This window comes from Limanda limanda, chromosome 8 (assembly GCF_963576545.1).
Source record: "Limanda limanda chromosome 8, fLimLim1.1, whole genome shotgun sequence".
In the NCBI taxonomy this organism is placed as follows: domain Eukaryota; kingdom Metazoa; phylum Chordata; class Actinopteri; order Pleuronectiformes; family Pleuronectidae; genus Limanda; species Limanda limanda.
The window spans coordinates 17,212,946-17,236,991 of record NC_083643.1 but is presented as its reverse complement, the minus strand read 5'-3'; the positions used below and the strand labels follow the sequence as shown (position 1 = coordinate 17,236,991).

The 24,046-nt window shown below is 43.2% G+C and overlaps 1 protein-coding gene across 1 annotated transcript; it reads left to right on the top strand.

Annotated features, from left to right (window-relative positions):
* The first annotated feature begins 19,283 nt into the window (after positions 1-19,283).
* svip (small VCP interacting protein) lies at positions 19,284-23,988 on the top strand. The gene is made up of 4 exons (XM_061075949.1): positions 19,284-19,751; positions 19,978-20,028; positions 21,626-21,739; positions 22,591-23,988. The coding sequence occupies exons 1-4, from the start codon at positions 19,686-19,688 to the stop codon at positions 22,603-22,605; spliced, it is 246 nt and encodes an 81-aa protein (XP_060931932.1). The 5' UTR covers positions 19,284-19,685; the 3' UTR covers positions 22,606-23,988.
* The last annotated feature ends 58 nt before the right edge of the window (positions 23,989-24,046 follow it).

Here is a 24,046-nt window from a genome sequence, read left to right as displayed (position 1 = left end):
TCCGCCCCTTAAAGGATAACTGGTATATGGGCGGCAGGATGCCTTAAATATTTGATCATTTTTAATAATTAGTCCGTCTATAACTTCTGTCGAAGTCTATCTTCCACCAGAAATGTTTTCCCCTGTGTCTCTCAGCGGAGAAGCTGGAACAGAGATATCTCCTATCGATCCCCTCATATTGGCTTTGAAATGGATTCTATGGAATCAATTCCCAGATTTTACTGATGACGAATGAAGCAGTTATAGCTTGGTTCCAACAATGCTAACGATTTTTTCGTCGTCAACACAGAGCTCCACTCAGCTTTCGAATGGTACACAAGCATTAACAGCTCAACAAGCCTTTTACAATCTCAAATGTGTTGATGATAGCATTCGGGTAAGTGGAGTGTAATGTTGCTTTCTGGTGAGTGGCTCACTCTGTGATATGCTTTGATTTTATGCGGAATAGCAAGAGGCAAGTGCTGCACAACACACAATATAAAAAGATGATCATAAAACTTACAAACAAACCTTAAATGCTGGATGAATACAGCCCATAATATTCATGTTGGTCACGGTGAAAGATTGAGAATAAAGAAAAAATAGATCTCTGTCAATATCCTGCTTTTTCTTCCTTTTGGTCTGTTTTCATACTGAAAACCAGTAAAAGGATTGAGTGCAGCTGGTGTATGCAGCTCACACCATCCTCAGCAGGGCTTCCCCTCAGTCACGAGCTCCTTTAGCTACTCAGCTCAGCATCTCCTCCTCAGAAGCCAAGGGATAGGCTCTTTCATCCTCCTCAGCCAGGAAGACGAATACAAAAAGATCCTCATTTACGAGCCCCACATCCGCAGGAAAGACAACGACTTTCTTCAGCATCTTTCTAAATTTACACAGCCGACACATGTATAATGAACACCGAGCGTTAAAGAACCTCTAATGTTCTCAAAAGAGCCATAAACTCCGGTTCCGAAATCAATAGCGGAGCATCAGTGTAATCTCGCTAAAAAGGCAGACACAGATTGATGACTTGATTGTTACTTACTTATAGATTTGATGAAATTCACTCCAATGGGTGGAGACCAATTATCTTTCTTTCACCATACACATTTGTTACATGACCCGCGTTAAGTTATTGCTGGTGCAGAGTGCAGCGATGCCAAATGGACTGCAGCAGTAGCATGGGGTCCGACAATGTCTCATATTGCTTTTTCAACAGCTCCCTCAGAAGAGATTGTATTTTCCATTTGACTGCATGGCAGGGACTTTTAACAGCCTCAAATCATTTCTTATGACTTTCATAAGCACACAGCCTCGGGGCAGTGATTCCTGACAGGTGCTTGGCACAAAGGTACAAAGTCGTCTGCAAGCCCCTGAAGAGATGTATGGAAAACAAAACCTGTTTCCTCAACGCTGATGTTTGTTATGTTATCATAGGAGTGGGCAATATTTTCATGACAGTCAGCTTTGACAATTATCACGATAAATGTCACATTATGACTTCTTTAAGTTCAAAGACTGCATTTTTTTTCCTGAATGAAGGTTGTGGTTTTACACTCTTCTTTATGAGCATTAAAAGCAATTCTGTTACACCTACTCACTGTGTTTGCACAATCCATTAACATCATATCCATATGTATTGAACTTCTGTTCTATTACTATAGATTCAAATTATTCTGTGGCAATTATTATTGGTTGTATTGCCCAGCCCCATAGGTTATCACCAACACAGACACTGTAGTGTGTAGCTGTGGATATTTCTAAATGTCATATGGACACGACTGGAAATCACTGCAAATTCAATAATCAAACTCTCTTTCCAACATCTGTAAAGGTCAGTTATTTTTCCTGTGGAGCATAACAAATACAACCATCCACTATATTATCATAAATGTAGTGTGAATAAGTTAGGGTTTTCCCGAAATTCAAACAAAATAAATATAAAATATAGATAGATGGGTATATAGATTGAGTTATTAGACAGGTGTTGCGAACAGGCTGTATCCTGTTAGGGTTAGAGTTGTTTCCCTGTAGCCTGCAGGAAAACAAAAATGACTTGATACAGTCAATATAAAGTAATGTACAGAAATATCAGAGCGCACCAGGTTGAGCTTCATCCCAGGAGGAGGAGGAGGAGGCTGTGAGACCTCTAACTCTGCGTCACTCTTCAGCCAAGTACACAGTCTGATACCTGCGAGCGCCCTGTCTCACCGCCAACTCTTGAACTCAGAGAGGAAAGTCCCCCGCGCATCGCAGCCAGCTCGACAACAAACCCTCCCCGGGCGCGTAATTGGCACAACGTAGGCTACGGCGGACCAACCTTTCTGCTGCTTGAAGGACTGGATTGAACCCGAGTGATGCACCATGGTGACGGTCAGTTGATTCCCGGCGGCGATTAGTAAATCCCGTGTATCGAGGAGCAGAATTACAGAATACATGGACAAGTGTGTTTGGGTCGTGTCTCAGCCCCTCATGCCGCCGCACGATCTCTTTGGCGATGCGCAAACCTCCAGCAACACCTGTCTCAGCCCCGCATGTCCCCCCCCCCCCCCTACCCCGCCCCCTCCTGCTCCTCCTCCTCCTCCCCACTCGGCATCCTCAGCTTCCCAACCACCTCCATCCTGGGCTGTTGTCATGGTGACGGGCGGTAGGGGAGGTCCCACATAGGATGGACACGTCCCCCTCCGTCGTGATTTACTGACTCAAAATAAAGCTGCGGGAAATTACCGGGGGCAGCAGAACTTAACGGACAGACAAGAACGTGTATCGATTCAGCCATCAATCGTTCTCTTTTGTGCACGATGGAAGATGCATGTCCCTTAAAGAATCCTAGTATCATAATTCAGCACTGCCCTGTGCTGAAGTACAGGGCAGTGGGTGCAAATTGAACAAACTGACCTAAAAAAAAAAAGAGAAAATGATGTAACACCTCCTTAAATAATCACATAATGGTTTCATTAAAAAAAAAAAATTGAGGCCAGTGGGTTTATCATTTTGAGATTAAAAAAACGCCTCTCTGAGATATTTTTGATCAATCCACTTTGCAGCCTTGAAGAAAAGGCCCAAACTTCAGTGAAAAGACCAACCTTTGAAAAGTCTCGGCTCATTACAGTGTTTTCAGGCTGAACAGTTTTTCTACAGCAGGTAGAAAAACTCCAAAACAATCAATACTACAGGACTCACAGATCAGCTGTGCAGACAGTGCTGATGCAGCGGCAGGGGATCCCTGGATTGAGAACAAATGTAACATCAAGTCATAAAACTGAGCAGGGTGGGAAAAAATGACTGTAGTAAAGTTTAATAGCCCAATATTAATACTGGTGGGATATTTCTCCTGCTGGATTAATTGGATTTAGATGACATGAAATTTCAAAGTCCTGGCTATAAAAAATATTTGTTGAATTTGTAAATATATATTTCAGGTTGTATGTTATTAACAACTCAGTCAACTTGTGATGGCAAGAAATGCAAAGATTATAAAGATTTGCATCAATTTACTTCATAAATCGATCTGTTATTTTTTTAATTGCATACCAATACTGAGCTTATCATGGTGTAACTGCAAGGTCACTTCTCTTATCTCAATGTCAGCCACGTTGGGCTGCACACCAGCAGACCTCCAGGCAGAATCTCAATAACACAGGTTGCAGTTTGGGCTGCGTACTTCTGTGTATCCGTCTCTGTCTGTGTTGCTATTCTGTGGAGTCGACTGGCATCTGTCAGTAGATGCAAAATACCATCTGCTTTCTTAAGGCTCAGCAAGCCTCTCCTCCTCCTACTGTTCTGATATTTATTGAGCGCTGGTGGCAGCTTTGTGTGTGTGCCAACCCTGATCACATGTCATGGAACCATCAGGCGACTGTATTTCTTCCATCGGGCCGATAAATAAATAAAGAGGTAAGCAGCTTTTTATAGGGTCAGTGCCATTTAAAATATATTCTCCTCAATTCCTGCCTGTTAGAGTAGAGATGTAGGTCAGATCACAGGCTCTGCAGAGGGAGAGAGGTTTAAGATAAGGGAAAGACTGCCATCTTGTGGGTACAAAGCAGCAAGGCAGTTAGTATTTAGTTCCAGGCATCACAGTGGGTTTTATGCATTACTCAACTCAGGGTGTACATGTTAATATACAATGATGAGCTACTTCTCACGAGAGTGTCATACTGAATGACGCCTGCAGTCTCAAACAATATGCTAAACTGTCATATTATATTTGCATCTAAGGTCAAACAATATTTTTTACAGTTAAAAGATGTAAAATCCTCAAAATCATACATTTGACTCAAGGAAGCTAATTTGATTTTCATATTATTTTAGTTGTGAGTAACTCAAAGTCTAAATTATATAACTGCAAAACAACTACAGTTCAATTATATTACAATTTAAGGGGTGGCTGTGGTTTAGGAAGAGCGAGTCAACCACTAACCAGAAGGTTGGGGGTTCGATCTGCATATCAACGTGTCCTTGGGCAATACAGTGAAAGATAAGCACGTACAGTCCATGCAGTGTATATATGTGTGTGTGAATGAGTTATTGGCAAAAAAACTGTACTGTAAAGCGCTTTGAGTGGCCATCAAGACAAGAAAAGCTCTTTATAAATACAGACCATTTACCAATTTGAAGAATGTTGAAAGTGTAAAGAGAGGGATATTTAATTAGCTTCAATCTGAGGCTGCAGCTTCACATCTCTGTGTTTGCAAATGTTCCAAGAATCAAAAGAACTCTGCGGCCACTCAAGAGGCTGAATGACAATCACAAGTCACATCAAGACACTCAACCGCAGCGTTCAAGCAAATGAATACTGACGGCTCGCTCTGACAGATCTGCTGATGTAGATATTATCAAAGTTCAGAACCATCCATTCAGCGGAGGGTATAAGCTTTTCTTGTTCACACAGCACAGTCGATCAGTGGTGTGGTGCTGAATGCATCTGATGTCCAGTGGCCACAGCACAAGGTCGGTGATTGACAGGCTCATTAGAGATCTGGCTGGATCGTTATGAATGTCAAAGGGTTGCACATTCTGGAATTTGCTCTAAAATTAACTAAGACAGGGTAATTTCTGAGCTTCTTATAAACCCCTTCTTAATAAGCTTTTAAAAATGATTGACATAGACTATTTTTTACACTGAATAACACTATGACTAAGAACACTAAGAATTTGAGCATGGTAAAGCCCTCAAAAAGCCAATTCATTTGCCTGAATAATAATAATAATCCTTACAATTTCAATAGGGCCTCACCTCACCTTCGATGTCAGTGCTCGGGCCCTAAGGCCTCACCTGGCCTTTGATGTCAGTGCTCGGGCCCTAATAATTACTGTTATTGTTATAATTATGAATGAGGAGGCTTCAAATTCTAGTATTAACGCTTTTGAATGCACATTAGGTTTGCATGCAGCAACCAACAGGAGTAGTGCTTAGCCCGGTGACAGACAGTTTGTGTGATGTGTGCAAACTCACCGGAGTGTCGGTCGCTCTCGGTCTCTGTTCCTCCCGAGTGGAAGCTGTTGGCGGGCGAGGAGCTCCAGGACACTGAGTGGCTGATGGTAGGATTGATAGAAACATGCCTGTCGCCTCCCGAGGAGCTGGAGGCCTGACTCTCCAGCAGGGGTGCAAACATGCAGCTGTCCTGATGACATGATCCTGCAGAACCCAACACCCACACACACACAGATACGCATGAGACAAAGCAGTGATAAGAGTATGTTATCAAAGTGTTGTTGTTGTTTTTATATCTTAAAGGGCACCCGGCCACATAATCAAACCATTATACCAGCTGATTGAGTTATCACTGGGAAGATGTAATAGCGTGTATGTTCAGATCAATGAAATGTATGTTGGATCACAACAGTCCAGCTCTCTACTTATCCCTCTCATGTTACTGTACTCATACATTTTTAACACATCTTTTTTTCCTTTACCCTCTGATACTTGACACTAATGGGGCACAAAGAGGCCATTGGCTTTCCAAAATCCACTGCATGACTCGTGGGATCAAGATAAACTGGTAATGAACCAGTGAAATAGTTGAAATTTCAGGAATCTCCAAACAGCGCCACAGAATATTTCCCTACATTGCAGCTTTGTTACCTTACACATTGATTTTGATCTTTACAAAACTAGAGCAACATTTTTACAGATTTTTTTTCTCTTGAGACAAAGGTATTCAGAAATGAAAAGGACGGAACAACAGGGTCACTGTTGCCTTACAAAAGGTTGTGGATTCCAACCTCCTGGCAGAGCAGGGTGGCTTTTCCTTGGATACTCCAGCTTCCTCCCTCAGGCCAAAGACACACAGACACACAGGCTAACTGGAGACTGTCTGTAGGTGTGAGTGTGAGTGGATGTCTGTCTCTTTGTGTCAGCTCTGCAACAAGGTATATACAACCCCTTGCATAATGTCAGCTGGGATCGGCTCCTCTCCCCTTGTGGCTCTTAATGTATAAGTGGTATAGATAATGGATGGATGATAATAAAATTGACATAAAGACCTCACTGACTCACCATATGTCTCTTAAATATTAAGGCCTACATGATTTTACATTATACCTGACATGGCTTTTATCTTAAGGATAAGAAATTAAGTTGACAACGATATCCATAACCTGGAAACCTTTCTATAGAATGGCAAGTGGTAGAGCGCATACTTCTACCAAGGCCCAACATTAAAGTCAATCAAGCTGCACCAAACTCCACACATTCATAGTTATCCCTTACCTTAATGTTGCTGATGAATATTATTTGTTATTAAATACTCCCTGGGAAAACTTGAACAGGTTGAAAAACACCATATCAACCTGTTCCTTCCGATCTGGATCTGCAAAATATTGTAATGGGCTCTTCCCTGATCCACCGCATCCTTCCACTTTGTTTCATGTAAAATAGATTCAATAATTTTTGTCTAATCTTGCTTACAAACAGACAAGCAAACCAACAGGGTGAGATAATAACCTCCTTTTTGAGGGTTGGTAACCCAGTATTATTCTAATGTCACCTCCTCTTAGAATGTGGATGTTTACAGGGGGAAATAATCAGCACAGTAAGACTAACAATGGCTGAATGCACATCATAAATTCATGTTTACATGAACTGAGTCATTATTTCATAGTGATTGCCCGTATTATATAACACAGAGGCTACGGTTCTGAATCCTAAACAGGTCACTGCTGAGGTTTACCAAGTTATTATACATTATTGCATTTGAATTTGTTTACAGTGACACACAGATAACATACAGTCACATTGGTTTCATCCAGTATGTGCTCCCTTCCTGCTTCACGGAGACCAACAGGAAGAGTCGCGGGGTGCGCTCTGAGTCCAAACACCATGACTCACCAGCGCTCAGAGGGAGTTCACATCTCAGAAACGATTCTCTATACACGTTCAACAGCAACATCTCCCTTCAGCATCTCATCGCCATGGAGGTGACAAGATAAAACAACAAATGACTGCCAGACATACTGCTACTGCTGCTGCTGCTGCGAACAGCCTGTTATTGAAACGTTAAATATTAAATGTGCCCTTTGAAAGATGTGACAATATCTGCAACTATTACCTGAGGGCCTTGTACCGTAAGCCTGCAAGAATGGAGGATGGTGTAATACATTTGAAAATACAGAAGTATGTATGGCGGATCTTGGATTTGTCTACATCTGGGGCCATAAAGGGGCCACAGTTTACACAGAATGGCAAATCATATGACCTGATTCAGTAAGGTGCACGTTTAAGTCATTATTTTCTTACGGTTACCTCGGTAGCTTTAAGCAAGGCAACACCTAATTTAATATTGTTCAAGCACAGTGTGTACTTACTTATAAGCTAAGACAATACAAAGTAAGTAAGTGGGTAGTTTATTGTTATTTCTCCTGGATCTGGCCCTGAGGAGAACTGTTTTTTGAGTAAGAGTCAGAGTATAGTGTCACACCGCGGTGAGGTTTGTCTTGTCTTGGGGTTTTTGTCTCGTAACTTCCTGTTTTATTTTGAAATCCTAACTCTCCTCTCGTTTCAGGTCACTTGCTCTTCCTCATGTGTCACCGGTCTGATTGTCTCTGATTGTTTCCACCTGTTCCCTTCACCCTCATGTGCTTATAGTCTGCGTCTCCCCTTTGTCTTGTGCCGAAGTGTTTCGTTCTTGTTCGTGCACCTAAGCCTTACCCACAGTCATTGTCATTTTTGCCAAAGAGTTTCTTGCTACGCCACGTAAGTTGTTTTCTGTTTCCTCCTGGAGAGTGATTTTTTGTTTGTTAAAGTTTTCCAGTTTAGTTTTGTTTTGTGTTGTTTGTAAACTGTTTTTCTTCCTCCCTTTTGGAGCGATTTATGTTAAGAGAGATTTAGTTAGTTTGTTGAGCCTCCTGTTTAGGTGAGCCTTTTCTTTTGCCCCATTTATTAATAGTTTGGTTTTCCTCCTTCAGGAGCGCTTTTGATTTCTTGCTCTTGCCATTTGTTTGTCCTCCTTCGGGAGTGGTTTAGGTTTAAAAGCTTTTTCTTTTTCTAGTGTATGTTTGGTATTTATTAGGAAGTTCTTTTTCCCCAGTTATTGCTTGCCAAGTATTATATTATTATATAGATATAGTTAGTGAGATTTTCATAGCCTTCTTGTTTGTCACTCTGCATTGAGGTTCTGAAATCAATAAAGTGTGCTGGTACGTGATATTCTCTGCTTCTGAGTCCTCATTCCAGTCCAGGCCTGACATTACACTTCGGCCAGTATGGACTCAGCAGGGATGACACAACTCACGGCAGTCCTGCAAGCCCAAGAAGCCCGGCTCTCCCGTCAGGAGGAATTCCAGACCGCTATGGCATCCCAGATGGGGATTCTCTCGACACAACTTCAGAGCCTGAACGATTGTCTGGTGCAGATGACAATTACAGCACCCGAGCCTCCAGTAGCAGCGGATGCTACACCCATGGTTCCCGTCCTGACTGTGCCAGCCGTTGGAGCGGGATGCAAGTTAGCCCCACCAGCACGATTCGCTGGTGAATTAGGATTATGCAAAACATTTCTCATAGACTGCTCCATACACTATGAACTAAACCCCAATGCTTTTCCTTCTAACCGAGCCAAGATTGCCTTTTATGATTTCCCACCTTACCGGAAGAGCCAAGGCATGGGCCTCGGCAGAGTGGGCCCGGGATTCGCCAGTTTGCCAATCCCTCACAGACTTTGAAGCGGCGCTGCAGAAAACTTTCGACCCGGTAACGACCGACCGGGAGAAAGCTGGGGAGCTGAGCGGGCTGAGACAGGGCAGCGACTCCGTTTGTGATTACGCTATCCGTTTCCGCACTTTGTCGGCGGAGAGTGGCTGGAATACAACGGCCTTATACGACGTGTTCCTGAAGGGGCTGGCAGCTCCTATCCAAGACCTTCTGGATCCCTTGGACCTACCCACAGATCTCGACTCACTCATCGCACTCGCAATCCGGACAGACAACAGAACCCGTCAACTCAGGCAGCAACGTCTTCCGAGACCCACAACGATGGAGAGACTCCTACGCACTCAAGCACCAGGATGGTCAACCACCCGTCGATCACCGCCAGAGCATCGTCATCATTCCCATCCGGAAGGAGAGGGAGAGCCCATGCAGCTAGGAAGAGCTCGACTAACACCCGGGGAACGACAGAAACGTCTGCAGGAGGGCCGATGCTTCTACTGCGGTGAACCCGGTCATCTCGTCGCCACCTGCACTGCCAAACGGACCGTGGTGAGTGAATTCAAGGTTTCAGGCACCACCTCACGCACTCTCACGACAGTCCAGGTAATGCACCACACCACCACTGAACTCAAGGCGCTCATAGACTCAGGGGCTGATGAAAGCTTGATGGACTGGGAACTAGCAGAACAACTGGGCCTTAGCACAGAACTTTTAGCTAAGCCCATCAGAGCTAAAGCTCTTAATGGACAGGAACTGTTTACTATCACACATATCACAGCACCTCTCAAACTGTGCATTAACCATCACCGGGAAAACATTTGTTTCTATGTATTCAAGTCACCGTCACAGACTCTAATTTTGGGACAGCCATGGTTATTCCGTCACATCCCCATATAAACTGGAGAACAGGAGAGATCCTGGGCTGGGGAGGGGACTGTGTGAGCAACTGTTTGAACCCCTCAGTTTGGGAGGAGGAAGTTACGAACATTAAATTGATCTCTGTCAATCCAGCCGCAGATCCCAATTACCCAGACCTGAACTCTGTGCCTTCCTGCTACCACCACCTCAAAGAAGTTTTTAACAAAACTAAAGCCCTCTCACTTCCTCCTCACCGACCCTATGATTGTGCCATTGAGCTGATTCCGGGCTCAACCATTCCCAAAGGCCGCCTGTACGCGATTTCTGGGCCAGAGAGGGCAGCCATGCGGGAGTACATAGAAACCTCCCTGAAAGCGGGTCTGATTCGCCCATCATCATCAGCCGGAGCCGGTTTCTTCTTTGTGGGGAAGAAGGATGGCTCCCTAAGACCGTGCATTGACTACAGCCCACTCAATGACATCACTGTAAAGAATCGCTATCCACTTCCTCTTATGTCATCCGTGTTTGACCAGCTCCAACAGGCCAAGATCTTCACCAAGTTGGATCTTCGCAACGCCTATCACTTGGTGCGGATCAGAGAAGGTGACGAGTGGAAGACTGGTTTTAATACACCCAGTGGACACTATGAGTATAAAGTCATGCCTTTTGGTCTCACAAATGCTCCTGCTGTTTTCCAGGCTATGATAAATGACGTGTTAAGAGACTTTCTTGACCATTTCGTGTATGTTTATTTAGATGACATTCTTATCTACTCCTCTGACCTGAAAAAACATCAAGACCATGTTACTCAGGTACTTAAAAGACTGCTAGAAAATAAATTATATGTCAAAGCAGAAAAAAGTGAATTCCATGCCGACACTGTCTCCTTCCTGGGCTTCATCGTAGCCCCTGGAAGTGTGCAGATGGACCCGGCTAAAATTAGCGCTGTGGTCGAGTGGCCTACACCTGATAGCCGCAAAAAGGTTCAGCAGTTCCTTGGGTTTGCTAACTTTTACAGGCGGTTCATCAGAGGCTTCAGCGCAATAGCTTCCCCTCTCCATGCTCTTACCTCCACAAAGGTGCAGTTCCAGTGGTCTCCTGAAGCTGATGCTGCGTTTCGGATCCTCAAGCACCGCTTTACCTCGGCTCCCATCCTCACCCTGCCTGACCCTCAACGACAGTTTGTGGTAGAGGTGGACGCCTCCAACGAAGGAGTCGGGGCCATCCTCTCCCAGCGGTCAGAGCAGGATGGTAAGGTGCATCCTTGTGCCTTCCTGTCACGGCGGCTATCCAAGGCGGAGCGGAACTACGACGTTGGTAACCGGGAGTTGCTGGCGGTCAAACTCGCGCTGGAAGAGTGGAGACACTGGCTCGAGGGTGCTGAACATCCATTCATTGTCTGGACTGATCATAAAAATCTGGAATACATCAAGAAAGCCAAAAGACTAAATTCTCGCCAGGCCAGGTGGGCGCTATTTTTTAACAGATTCTCTTTTTCTCTCTCATACAGGCCGGGGTCCAAGAACGTCAAGCCAGACGCCCTGTCTCGTCTCTTCGACCCCGAACCTGTTGCCAAGGACCCAGAAACGATCCTCCCACTTACCTGTGTGGTTGGAGCACTGACTTGGCAGATAGAAAATGAGGTTAAGCAGGCTAATGGTGAGGTCCCATCACCTAGTGGGTGCCCAGATAATCGTTTGTTCGTCCCAGTTGAATTGCGCCCACAGGTGATCCACTGGGCCCACACCACGCTGCTTTCCTGCCATCCGGGAGTTCGAAGAACGATGTTCGCTATCTCCCGGAGGTTCTGGTGGCCCTCCATGGAACCGGAGGTCCGGGAATACGTAGAGGCTTGTTCGGTCTGCGCCCGAAACAAGACGTCCTCCGGGTCACGCATGGGTCTTTTGCAGCCACTTCCCATCCCCTCCAGACCGTGGTCCGACATCTCGGTAGACTTCGTCACGGGGCTTCCGGTCTCTCAAGGTAACACCACTGTCCTCACAGTGGTGGACAGATTTTCCAAGATGGTTCGATTCATCGCTCTGCCAAAACTGCCCTCCGCCAAAGAAACGGCGGAGATCATGATGAACAATGTTTTTAAGGTTCACGGATTTCCCAAAGACATTGTCTCAGACCGGGGTCCCCAGTTCGTCTCCCGGTTCTGGAGGGAGTTCTGCCAGCTCATCGGAGCTAAGGCCAGCCTGACCTCGGGTTACCACCCGGAGGCCAACGGCCAGACCGAACGCCTAAACCAGCAGCTTGAAACCGGCCTCCGGTGTCTGGTCTCCCAGAATCCCTCGACATGGAGTAAACACCTGGTCTGGGTCGAGTATGCCCACAACCTACTGCCCACCTCGGCCACAGGTATGTCACCATTCAAGTGTGCATTTGGTTACCAGCCCCCTGTTTTCGCAGACAACGAGTTGGAGGTGTCTGTGCCCTCCGCCCATGCCATGGTTCGCCGCTGCCACCGCATCTGGGCAGCCGCCACGCAGGTATTGATTCGCCAAGGGGACAGAGTGAAGAGAACTGCGGACCGCAAGAGACGACCCGCCCCCGCCTACCAGCCAGGACAGAGTGTGGCTCTCCGCCAGAGATCTACACCTTAAAGTCCCTTCAAAGAAGCTGGCGCCGCGGTTCGTGGGCCCGTTTCCCATCATCAAGCTCATCGGTCCTGCAGCAGTTCGCCTTCGCCTGCCCCGATCCCTCCGTGTTCACCCCACCTTCCATGTGAGCCGGGTCAAGCCCGTCAAGGAGAGTTCGATGGTTCCAGCCGCTACCCCTCCGCCACCCCCAGAAGTGATTGAAGGCGGTCCGGTATACAAGGTCAAGCAGTTGCTGGCGGTTCGCAACAGGGGTCGAGGTAAACAGTATCTGGTGGACTGGTAGGATATGGTCCTGAGGAGAGGCAGTGGGTTCCGTCTCGTCACATTGTAGACTCTACACTCATTACAGACTTCCACAGGGACCACCCTGACCAGCCTGGGCCGTCAGGAGTCGGCCCTAGGGGGGGGGGGTACTGTCACACCGCGGTGAGGTTTGTCTTGTCTTGGGGTTTTTGTCTCGTAACTTCCTGTTTTATTTTGAAATCCTAACTCTCCTCTCGTTTCAGGTCACTTGCCCTTCCTCATGTGTCACCGGTCTGATTGTCTCTGATTGTTTCCACCTGTTCCCTTCACCCTCATGTGCTTATAGTCTGCGTCTCCCCTTTGTCTTGTGCCGAAGTGTTTCGTTCTTGTTCGTGCACCTAAGCCTTACCCACAGTCATTGTCGTTTTTGCCAAAGAGTTTCTTGCTACGCCACGTAAGTTGTTTTCTGTTTCCTCCTGGAGAGTGATTTTTTGTTTGTTAAAGTTTTCCAGTTTAGTTTTGTTTTGTGTTGTTTGTAAACTGTTTTTCTTCCTCCCTTTTGGAGCGATTTATGTTAAGAGAGATTTAGTTAGTTTGTTGAGCCTCCTGTTTAGGTGAGCCTTTTCTTTTGCCTCATTTATTAGTAGTTTGGTTTTCCTCCTTCGGGAGCGCTTTTGATTTCTTGCTCTTGCCATTTGTTTGTCCTCCTTCGGGAGTGGTTTAGGTTTAAAAGCTTTTTCTTTTTCTAGTGTATGTTTGGTATTTATTAGGAAGTTCTTTTTCCCCAGTTATTGCTTGCCAAGTATTATATTATTATATAGTTAGTGAGATTTTCATAGCCTTCTTGTTTGTCACTCTGCATTGAGGTTCTGAAATCAATAAAGTGTGCTGGTACGTGATATTCTCTGCTTCTGAGTCCTCATTCCAGTCCAGGCCTGACATATAGAGCAATTATAATCGACTTCATAGACATTTTGGTGACATGGAAGCTGTAGTGTCTCTGTCACATTACATTGCATGTCGTTTTGCTGACGCTTGAGGGGCCATTTGGGTTCAGCATCTTGCTCAAGGACACTACGGCATGGGCTGGGATTTGAGCCGCCGACCAACACCAGAGCATTGCACAACTGCTCAGTCAGAAACCTCTTTCCCTAAAAAGTGCTTTGACCATTACAGCAGTGCAGCCTTAAGTGCAGCAACACTGTCCTGAGATTTCAGAAGTATGGAGACATTAGGAGGATCGATTGATTGAGCAGGTACTTCCTGTGTCTACTTCCTGGAACATTGATTATTTATTTAAACAAATACATCTCAAAGCTATGGGTCACTATAACTCCCCTCTCAAGTAACTGACAATCTGATGTTGAGGAAAAGTGTGACTCCATTAACCACGTTAAAAGTATAACCACCACAGCCAGACTGTCTGGCAAATACTATGACCATGACTGCTCAGCAAGAAATATCACAAACACATATTGGGCTAATTTATCAGCTATAGGAAAATTGAATAATATAATAAGTGTACATGCACAAGCACTTTGTAAAACAGGAATTGAAAAAGGCGATTGATAAAATAAATGTAATCTAGTTTGAGTGCAGCCAGGTGAACATCGTCCGCAACAACTTTGTAATTCAATAAACGGGGCCACTGAGTTTATAATCCTAAAACCTATAAGCTAAAGTGGGGCATATATTGACTCTGCAGGTCATTTATACAGCACTATTTCCATTACATGATGGTAACTCCAACCTGGTCTGTTTGCCTCTCGTCTTTAAACAGCTCACATTAGTCAGCAGCTATCACTTAAGGCAACATTAATGTTTCCATAAATCATAACACTCCAGCCTTTCTGCATGTTTCCAAAGTGTGCAGATGAAATATCTGGCTCCTTCAAATGAAGAATCAACTAGATGGGTATATATATACTGTATATATATTTATATATATATATGGAGAGAGAGAGAGAGAGAGGGAGAGTGATAACTCCACCAAGGCCCAAAAGTCCCCTGAACCACGTTAAAATTCACTAGATCCAGATTGTTATATTTCATTAAGATCCACGAATTGTTATCTGAGATATCAAGGAAAATGGTGAAAAGATTTATTTTAATGATAATATGTCCAATAGTCCTGCTAACTAACAGACGCACAGATAAACACACAGTCCATAACAAACTTCTTGGCTGAGGTAACCATTGGAGCTCATCAAAAAAAGATTTTAAACGATTGGAATGGTTGTAAAATAACGTGCAAAAAAAACAATGGTTCCCGAACAGGACACGGGCGTAGAGCAGTGTGATGCACTTGTCATATCCTCCAAATCCCAAATCTACACATCTCAGTTTTGATTTAGCAGCTCAGTGCACACCAGATTTTTCTAGTTTTCTTTCAAGGAATTTTTCCTCTTTTAAATGGTGAGAGATCTAAATCAGTTTCAAATGCTTGATAATTGGTTCAGTGGTAAAAACCTCACCCATCTTCTAGCAGAGCCACCACGTCACAATTTGCCCCCGTGCCCCCTGCTCTATACACCACTGAACATCTTCCACACGGCTCAACACAGATGAAAACATGGTCCTATCAGCAATCTGGACATAACCCAGAGTTTTGCCATTTCCATCTTTGTCCCTGGGGCTGTGATGAGGATTTAGAACAACTAATAGGAGACACAGCACTCATGCATTAAATAGATCGTTAAAGTGAATGACGCTGGACATGTTTGTTGGAATTCCCTCAAACACAGTCACAGTCACACTCTCCTCCCCTCAGACCAAAGCTGATGCTTCAGCACAAGATCACACTGAGCTTTCCCGAGTGCTGTGCAAACATGTCACTCATAGAATTAATGTCACATACACCAGAAAGACACAGGAAGTGCTCTTGAGAGTTATTATTCTAGTTAATGCACAGGCATTCATTTCTCATTCAGGGAAAATGACATGAAGGAAGCATCCATGAGTGATGTACCCTCACTAACTTCCCTGTTCATTCATTCATTATCTGAGTTCATAAATAAATCAATCCTAAATCAGCTTTAATAGAAGGTTTTGTACTGAGCGCATCATAACATTTGAAATAAATGAACTTTACAAACACTTACTAAGAAAAGGGAACAAATTAAACACAGATCTCATATGAAATTCAGAATTCAGTAGATAATATTATAGATTATATCATGTTAGTTTTATAGAAAGCTTTTTGCAGAAAGCAGTTTGGTCATCCGTTATGAGTCAAACCTACCTGAGGAGATGCCCAGAGCTTGTGACAACTTCACTTCCATTGCATGAAGTTGTGCCTTCAGTTTAAATCCTCCATCAATAATGTCCTGGTCGACAACTTGTACAACTACAGAGGAGGTGCCGCCTCATGAACCTGTCATCCCCACGGCGCACTACCTTTGAGCTGTGAAAGAGCCCGGGTGTTGCAGCCAAGATGGATGGGTGGAGTTTAAAGTGTTGTCTGGGCTGCACGCTACAACATTACAAGCTCCCATCTTATTGACTGTAGAATATTGATTTAACGGGATCGGAGCATCACCACTCACTTCACATGTGGAATTTCTTATTAGTCTAGACGAGAATGACAACAAATCATGAGAGAACCACTTTACCGAAGGTAAGTTTGACCTGAATGGGATGGATTCCATTGCACTCTGATTTGTGAGGTTTATCATACTTGTGACAGATTTCTTTATTTTAATTTGTATTCATTGTAAAATGTATTTTCGTGGTGTAGACTATTTCCCATACTGAGTGTTCTTCCAGCATATCAGTTCAGTGGACTGTAGTACAGGGTTATTTATAGGACAGCTGATGCATTGAACATTTGTTTAACCAGCTATATTCTGATTCCCCATGGATTTATTCTGCTGGTTATAAGTGCTATTGCAAGCTTTTGTTTTGTTTTTGTTTGTTTGTTTATATATTACAATTCAATATAAATGCAAGCTAAACTTCAAGATGGGACCAAAACAAATATATATATATATATATGCATAAAGTTTTGTAAATTACATAACATAAAGACCCACTGTCGTTTCAGCACACACCATTGGAAATAATAAAGTGACAAATTATACAAATCATGAACAAAATTATGAAGTCCAAAGCAGCATTTGCTGACATTATTGATGTTTTTCTTTTCTTTTGTTGTGTTTACTTTTGTAACCGGCAAACATATTAGGGTATAATGAAAAATATATCATAAACAAAGTCGATGAGGGTTCTGAGACTTTCCATTTTGATTCATGAATACGCCCATAATCATAACATTAATTTAATGTGAGGAAACTAAAAACATAGAAAAAAATTATTATCAGTCTTTTTACATGAAATCCAGAGATGATTAATTGTGTCAAAATAAAAAGAGAGGTTGTAAGGCTGGTGTTTCCAAGGTGGATAGATGAACATATCATATTAAAAAATGAATAGCCCACAGTTATGTAACATTAAACTGCACTGGAATAAATAGGTGATGGAGTTTTGTAATGTGCATCTTTGACTTTGGGGGCAATCTGCAAATATAAGTCGGTTTTCTTTTTTACAAAGTGTGAGCCTTGATACAAGCTTAATAGTCTCCAAAATTACTCTTCTTCTTAGTTCCTGAAAATGTCTATAATTCGTTTTTGACATGAAAAATATTCAGCTTGTGGCCCCAGAGGGTGAGTGAGGGAATGGGACTGTCAACGAGTTTTTAAAATGTGGTGGTGAGATGAGAAAAAATAAGGGAATATACATATACAAAATGCCATATCTTCCGACCTTTAATATATTCATGTCTGTATTAATTATTGTTATTATTATTGCTGTTATGTTTTATTTTTTACATAAAATGTGAATAACAATATGGATATGATCTCAAACTAGAATAACCGTGCTATACCTTATTATATACATACACATGTATAAACTGTACACATAGATTCAATCACACTTTGTTATAACATGATTCAAGAAGATTTATTGTCATTTCAAAACATGCGGTATACATGAGAGGAAATGAAACAAAAAGAACTGAGGTCCCGGTAAACAGCAAAGATGACTAGAAAAACTAAGCAGAATAAGTACAATGAAAAAAAACAAAACAATAATATGAATAACCTTATTACTATTGCTACATATACTACTAGAAAGATAGATATATAGATATATACTTTATTGATCCAGAGGGAAATTTGGGTTCTAGAAATACGAAGAATATGACTACTACTCATACTATTAGTATTAGTAATAGTAGTAATAATAATAGTAATATTATTAGTAATAATAATTATTATAATTAATAATAATTATTATTATTATTATATATAATAGTAAGAACAATTCTACAATGAAAAGCCCCAAAAGGGAAACAATAATAATAAAATTGTTGTAACATTGTCCAATTGAAACAAAATTGCTAATGCTATATTAGAGCCCCTACTTGAACAGATCTGTTAGGCTGTATGTAATAATATTGATGGCGCCACCTATTGGCAACAGGAACTAAGCTTTGTTTTACAACTATCATTCAATGTACATACAATTTCCACCATGTGATCTGCAATGGATAGCGTGGACCGTAATGTCAATGTCAATTGAACGTAATACATTAAAGTTCAAGTAATACATTAAACATACATTAAAGTTCTAGTAATACAAATCAAATACAATTGTAGCCTTTGATGCAGAGCCGTCAACAAACAACTCCGCGCCTACATTATCAGCATTAAAGGCTCAGAACCTCGTGTTTTGATGGCGTGTAATCAAACATTGACAGTCATTGAGCAGGGTCACACCGTGTGACAAATCGATCTTGGGGTAAGTTTTTATCTCCATTTTGTTTATATGACAATCATCTCAATTTGAAGTTGATCTGATGAAGTTGAAGATGAATTGACCCTGGGACCAATGTCAAAGTAAAAAAAAATTGTTTTAACTGGCCACTAAATGCAGAAATGGCGGGATTCCTGTTGCGTTTTACAAAGTGCTGCATAAGACTTTTTTGTTTGTCTGGTCATGACACACCTGTGTATCGATTGCTGCGTTGTTGAGCCATTTTGCCACGCCCATTTAAAAATACGTACATTTTCACCGATTTCAATTTTTCTGCAAACTTTGGTAACGATCAGAGCATGTTAAAGCCCTCAAAGGGGTCATTATGGTGTTTGTTTTGTCACGGGCCGCAAGGTGGCGCTGTTCGGCAAACTATCAGAAGTACGGCATCCACACTGAGCTACGTTCAAAACCACCAAACCCAGTCGAACCCAGTGGTTATGAACTAATTCCACCACAGTTAAGCTAACGACACTCACACTTACATTCACTTACTGTGTGCATTAGCATTACCCTATTATAGCATTAGCCTCTTTGTGTGAAGAAACTCTGCCGGCTGTGTAAGTTTCGTGTCTCCGCCACGGATGATCAACAGTGTTCATTAAGCGGACGCTGTTGAACGCACCCTGGCGGAGCTGTCATCCAGCTGAACTCTGAGCAGAACCCACACGGAGGCAGAACCCACACGGAGGCAGAACCCACCCGACCCAGACGTGTGTACCGTCACGTCCTCCGGTTTGCGAGGCGGCCTGAGGACCGGGGCTTGTAGGGTAGCGCTAACTAGCTAGGCTGCTAACGCGGCTAACGGAGGCTAGGCACCGTTAGCTCGGGCTAGCGTAATGCCAGGCGAGCCTACACCTAGCGCAGCTGCCGGGAGTGGAGACCGCTTCTTCTGTCGCCTGACCCGGGAGCCCGGCGGTGCCACACGGGCTCGGCGGGGAGTCAGGTAGCCGTGTGAGCTAACGAGGTAAAACTCATCCTCCGCTGCTCTGTGTGTCTTTTCCTCCTGTTGCTGCCCGGGACAACCTGCCAGAATGGGGATGTGCTTAGCGTGCTTCGGCGGGGCGGCGGCGGACGACGTCGTGGCCACTCCAGATCCGGTGAGTTCCCGTCCAGCTGCTGTTATAACCACCGCTCCGCTCCTCATGGTGTTCTCCACTACAGCTAATGGACGTGTGAGTGAACTGAAGGCCTTACTTGGGCATGTCCGGGAGCCGCTGACCGGGTCTCGCCTGTGTAAACACTGTCCCTGGCGAGTCTGCCCCAGTTTAGGCCCAACAAGGTCCCCAGGCTGAAGTTGTGTTTGTTTGTTTGTTTGTTTACCAGGATGCGAGGAGACGACAGTTGGCCGAGGCCGCAGAGAAGAGACAAAAAGAGGTGAGTAGATATACACTCGTTCACGTCATAGCTCAATAAAAAACGAATGCAGTCTAGTGCCACAGCAGTGCATACGAGTCCTGCTGCAGCTTCTCATGTGGCTGAATTGTATTCTGTTATCCAGAGAGATTGTTTTCTGACTTTCAGGCTGAATCCCATTGGGAATGCCTCCAAGCATAACTCTGTACAATTCAACAGCAAGACACATTCCAGCGTCATGACAACCCCAAATACCTCCAATACAGAGCCATCAGAGACTGAACGGGGGCTGGGCGTAATGTAATATAATATAACACCGTTCACATCAGTCGATATCAATATTTATCATGATAAACATGAAACCTTCTGCCAAGGCCCAGAAGTCCCCTGATGAAACTTGATTTAAATTCACAAGACCTGAGTTGTTATTTACACCACATGCTCATGCTCATAAATGTTAGTCCCCTAAACATGTCAGGTAATTTCCTCAAGATCTATGAATTATTTGAGTAAATGATAAAAAATGTTTAAAAAAAGATGCCCTATCTCGCAATGTTGTAAAGTGGGGTCAACAATTAGCAACTGCCCCCTGATATTGATCCACTCCAAAATGTAACGGGATCTCTCCTGACCCAAATCGCATTCATCACACCAAGTTTTGTGGTAATCGGTCTCGCAGTTTTTTGATTCATCCTGCTAACTAGCAGACAGACGAGCAATCAAACAGATGAAAACAAAACCTCTAAACTCTTCTTTAGGAGCAGAGGACAACAAACACTTGATAAACAGCAAAACATTTTACAAATCTGTGTTTGAGGTTTTAACCATATTCTGTATCATACCTCCTCACAGTGCATGTACAACTCACAAGCCTTATATCCATGTGTACTGAACTTTTGCTACATTGCTAGTGATGAAAGTGATGATTGTTCTTGTTGTTTCACCCAGCCTTCGACTGAACATTGTCCTCCCCGAGAAAGGATTTATTGCATGTTTGTTGTTTCAGACTGCATTAGTGTCAGTTAGATGTATCTAATCATTACCTGAGTGAAATAACCTATTGTTAAACACATACATGCACCACATTTGAGGTAGATGCACTTGACAGTGTGGTGAGTCATTTTTTATTGTACAGAAAAACCTCTTTCAAACCCGTAAGAGCCATGTCAAAGTTGTAACGAGGTAAGTAGACATGGATCAGAACAAATCCCCCTCTTGTCCAGGTGAATCCTTTAACTGCCACATCCTCCTGCTCTAACTCACTCCTTTCCTCCACAAATTGGCCTCCTTACAATTCACACTGTGAACTACTACAGATTCAAATCCCAAGCCCTAATTCACCGTCACATTAGCAGTACTGCGCTATTGAAAACGGCTTTAGCTTTAGTGCCTTATTTGGCACTTGAATGCCTCTCCCCTTGCTAGTTGTGATTGAATTTGCCTTGTGCTTTCTGAAAAGCTTGTGATAATACAATGTATGAAAAAGTGCTTTGACACCACGTGCATGTTTTTGAGACTGCCTTGTATATGACCCTAACAACACAAACAAGAAGCCAACAAGTTTGTACCGGAGCCAATTTCCTTTTAGACTTCTGTCACTGTCCGCTCTGTTTTTCAGACAGCATACCGTGGTGTTAAAAACCCAGAAGCGGTCGAGAGGAAAAGGAAAAAGCAGGAAGAAAGTGAGAACCAGGCGATGACAACGACTGCGTCTGGTGGCGGCGGCTTGAGGGTTAGTTTTGTGTTCATCCTCGAGCAGACTTTTAAAACAACAGTGTCATAAGTGCCGTTCCTCTGGGGCATCGAAGAACAGATGTTTTATTTGATGTCAGCTTAAAAAAGACTGTCTTACTGTTTGTGTTTTTACTCAGAATGTCTTCTCATTAGAGCTGGGCAATTTACAAGTGTTAGTGATTACTTCAGATGCCAAGAACATACTTTGATATTCAAATATTGGAAATAATTACTGGTATCTTAAACGGATTTGTACCTGAAACCCAGGAAGCTCTATGTAAATGTAAGGGCACCGTTACACATACGCAAATGTACCAGTGACGAACCTTTGCCTCCTGTTCACCTCCAATCTGTGCGGGCAAAGGGGCGAATAAAACTTTGTCTCCCTGTGGCAAAGCAAGTCCACAGTGTGGCTTGTTTGGTGAACTTTGACTAGCAACGTCTCAGCCTCAACCAATAGCAACATAATGTGTGGGTGACCTTACGTGGTTGCCATTGGTTGCAGTTTTCATAGTGAGCCAAGATGGAGGAGACCCTAATATAAGCTCTGTCAAACCAGTACTTGAAGACTTCGCACATGGAAATTAGAACCTTCCTCTGCTCTTCACTGTACAACCGAATAAACACTTGCTCAACGACCACAACCTCCAACGGACGACAGAGCACACGATCGATTTCTGTGTGTGCTGCCCACAATTATATGTAACTAATTTTGGCAGGCAGTTGTCATTCGCCTACATTTGTGTGACCGTGCCCTTAGGCGAACCAACATTTTCCTATGTGTGTGTTTGTGTCTGTCAGCAAGCTCTTAATGACCAGACTAATCTCCACCTTTGTTTTCCCTTGCAGTGGCAGGTAGGATGAACACAAGATGGCAGAATCTGAAGTCTTGACTCGGAAGTCCAAAACAACGTGGAGCATCGCTGCAAGATGACTTGAAAGATGTCCGAGCTGCTGTCCATTCGTCAACTTTCTTGTTCTGTTATTTGCCTATTTGATGGTGTTACGAGACAAACAGCTGCCGCTGCTTGATGCAAGACGATCTGACGTGAAGAGATAACATCAGGACAGCCCCCTTGATGCCAAGTTACACAAACCAGTGCGGACCTTTGGACAAATCAAGGATGATACACAGTAATAGCAAAAGCAGGCTATTTTATATTAGACCACACGAAACAATATAACTCTAAAGTCAAGTTGTGTCTCTGGGAACACATTGAAACAATGTGTCTTCAACACTCTTATAACATGAGCTGCATCACTGCACCTTTCATTTCATTTCCACAGTCGAGGATCAGTATTCACCGTTGATCTGTTCATGGCCAAATTACTTTTTTTGTCCCGTTATACAAAGGACTCGTTTCACAAGATGGACACAGTTTATGTTTACATAGCAATTTTTACTGTGCTTATTGTAGTTTTATTGTACAATAATGAGCACTCATATACCAATCATTTCACCCTGTTCAGGCTCTATGTGTCGGTAACGCAAAGGCTAGTGCAAACAGGGCTGTAACTTGTTGCTATTGACTGAACTTGTTATTCTCTTTGCTCGGAGTGTTTCCGTGACTGATGCACATTTCACAATGAAGTCCCCTGGTGCAGCAGGCAAAGCGAGTTATGTCTTTGAGATTTTACGAAGACTATATGTTCGACAACCAGGCTTATACTCTGCAGCATCATATAGTTGCTACATTTGTGATGAAGGAAGTAAGCACCAAAAAATAGGGAATGATTTATTGAACTTGTGCACACAACCTTTTGCGCTTTGCACTGGCCTTTGTTAACCCCCCCAACCCCCCCCCCCCTTTTAATAGAGCCTAATTTCAACGGAACTTTTTGGGGTTTTCTCTGCACAATTCCAGTTGAATTATTTAATGCAAAACTCTGACGTGTCGCCTGCTTGATTTGAATGAGATATCAATTGTGTTTATATATTACCATGTGACAAACAGAAGCTTTTGTTAGACATCTATTTGCACAAAGTTTGTCAATATTTGGTACACAGCAAATAAGCCAGCTTTCATTCTATGTGGAGAGAGAAACTAGTAACAAAAATATGAAGAAACCGAAGGAAAGAATAAGTGAATTGTGTATGTTGTGATTTTTTTCTTATAAACTATGACTTACTTTGACTGAGTGCATTTCTTACAGCCTTCACGTGATCCTAAATGCTTCCGGTGTTCTCTCCTTTTTCTAGAACAGGAAAGCCAATGGTATTTGCTACAATAAATCACATTTCTGCTACTTGTGTAAATTTCATGTGTGGAATTAAAGTTGATGAGAAAGATGATCCAAGTTCAGA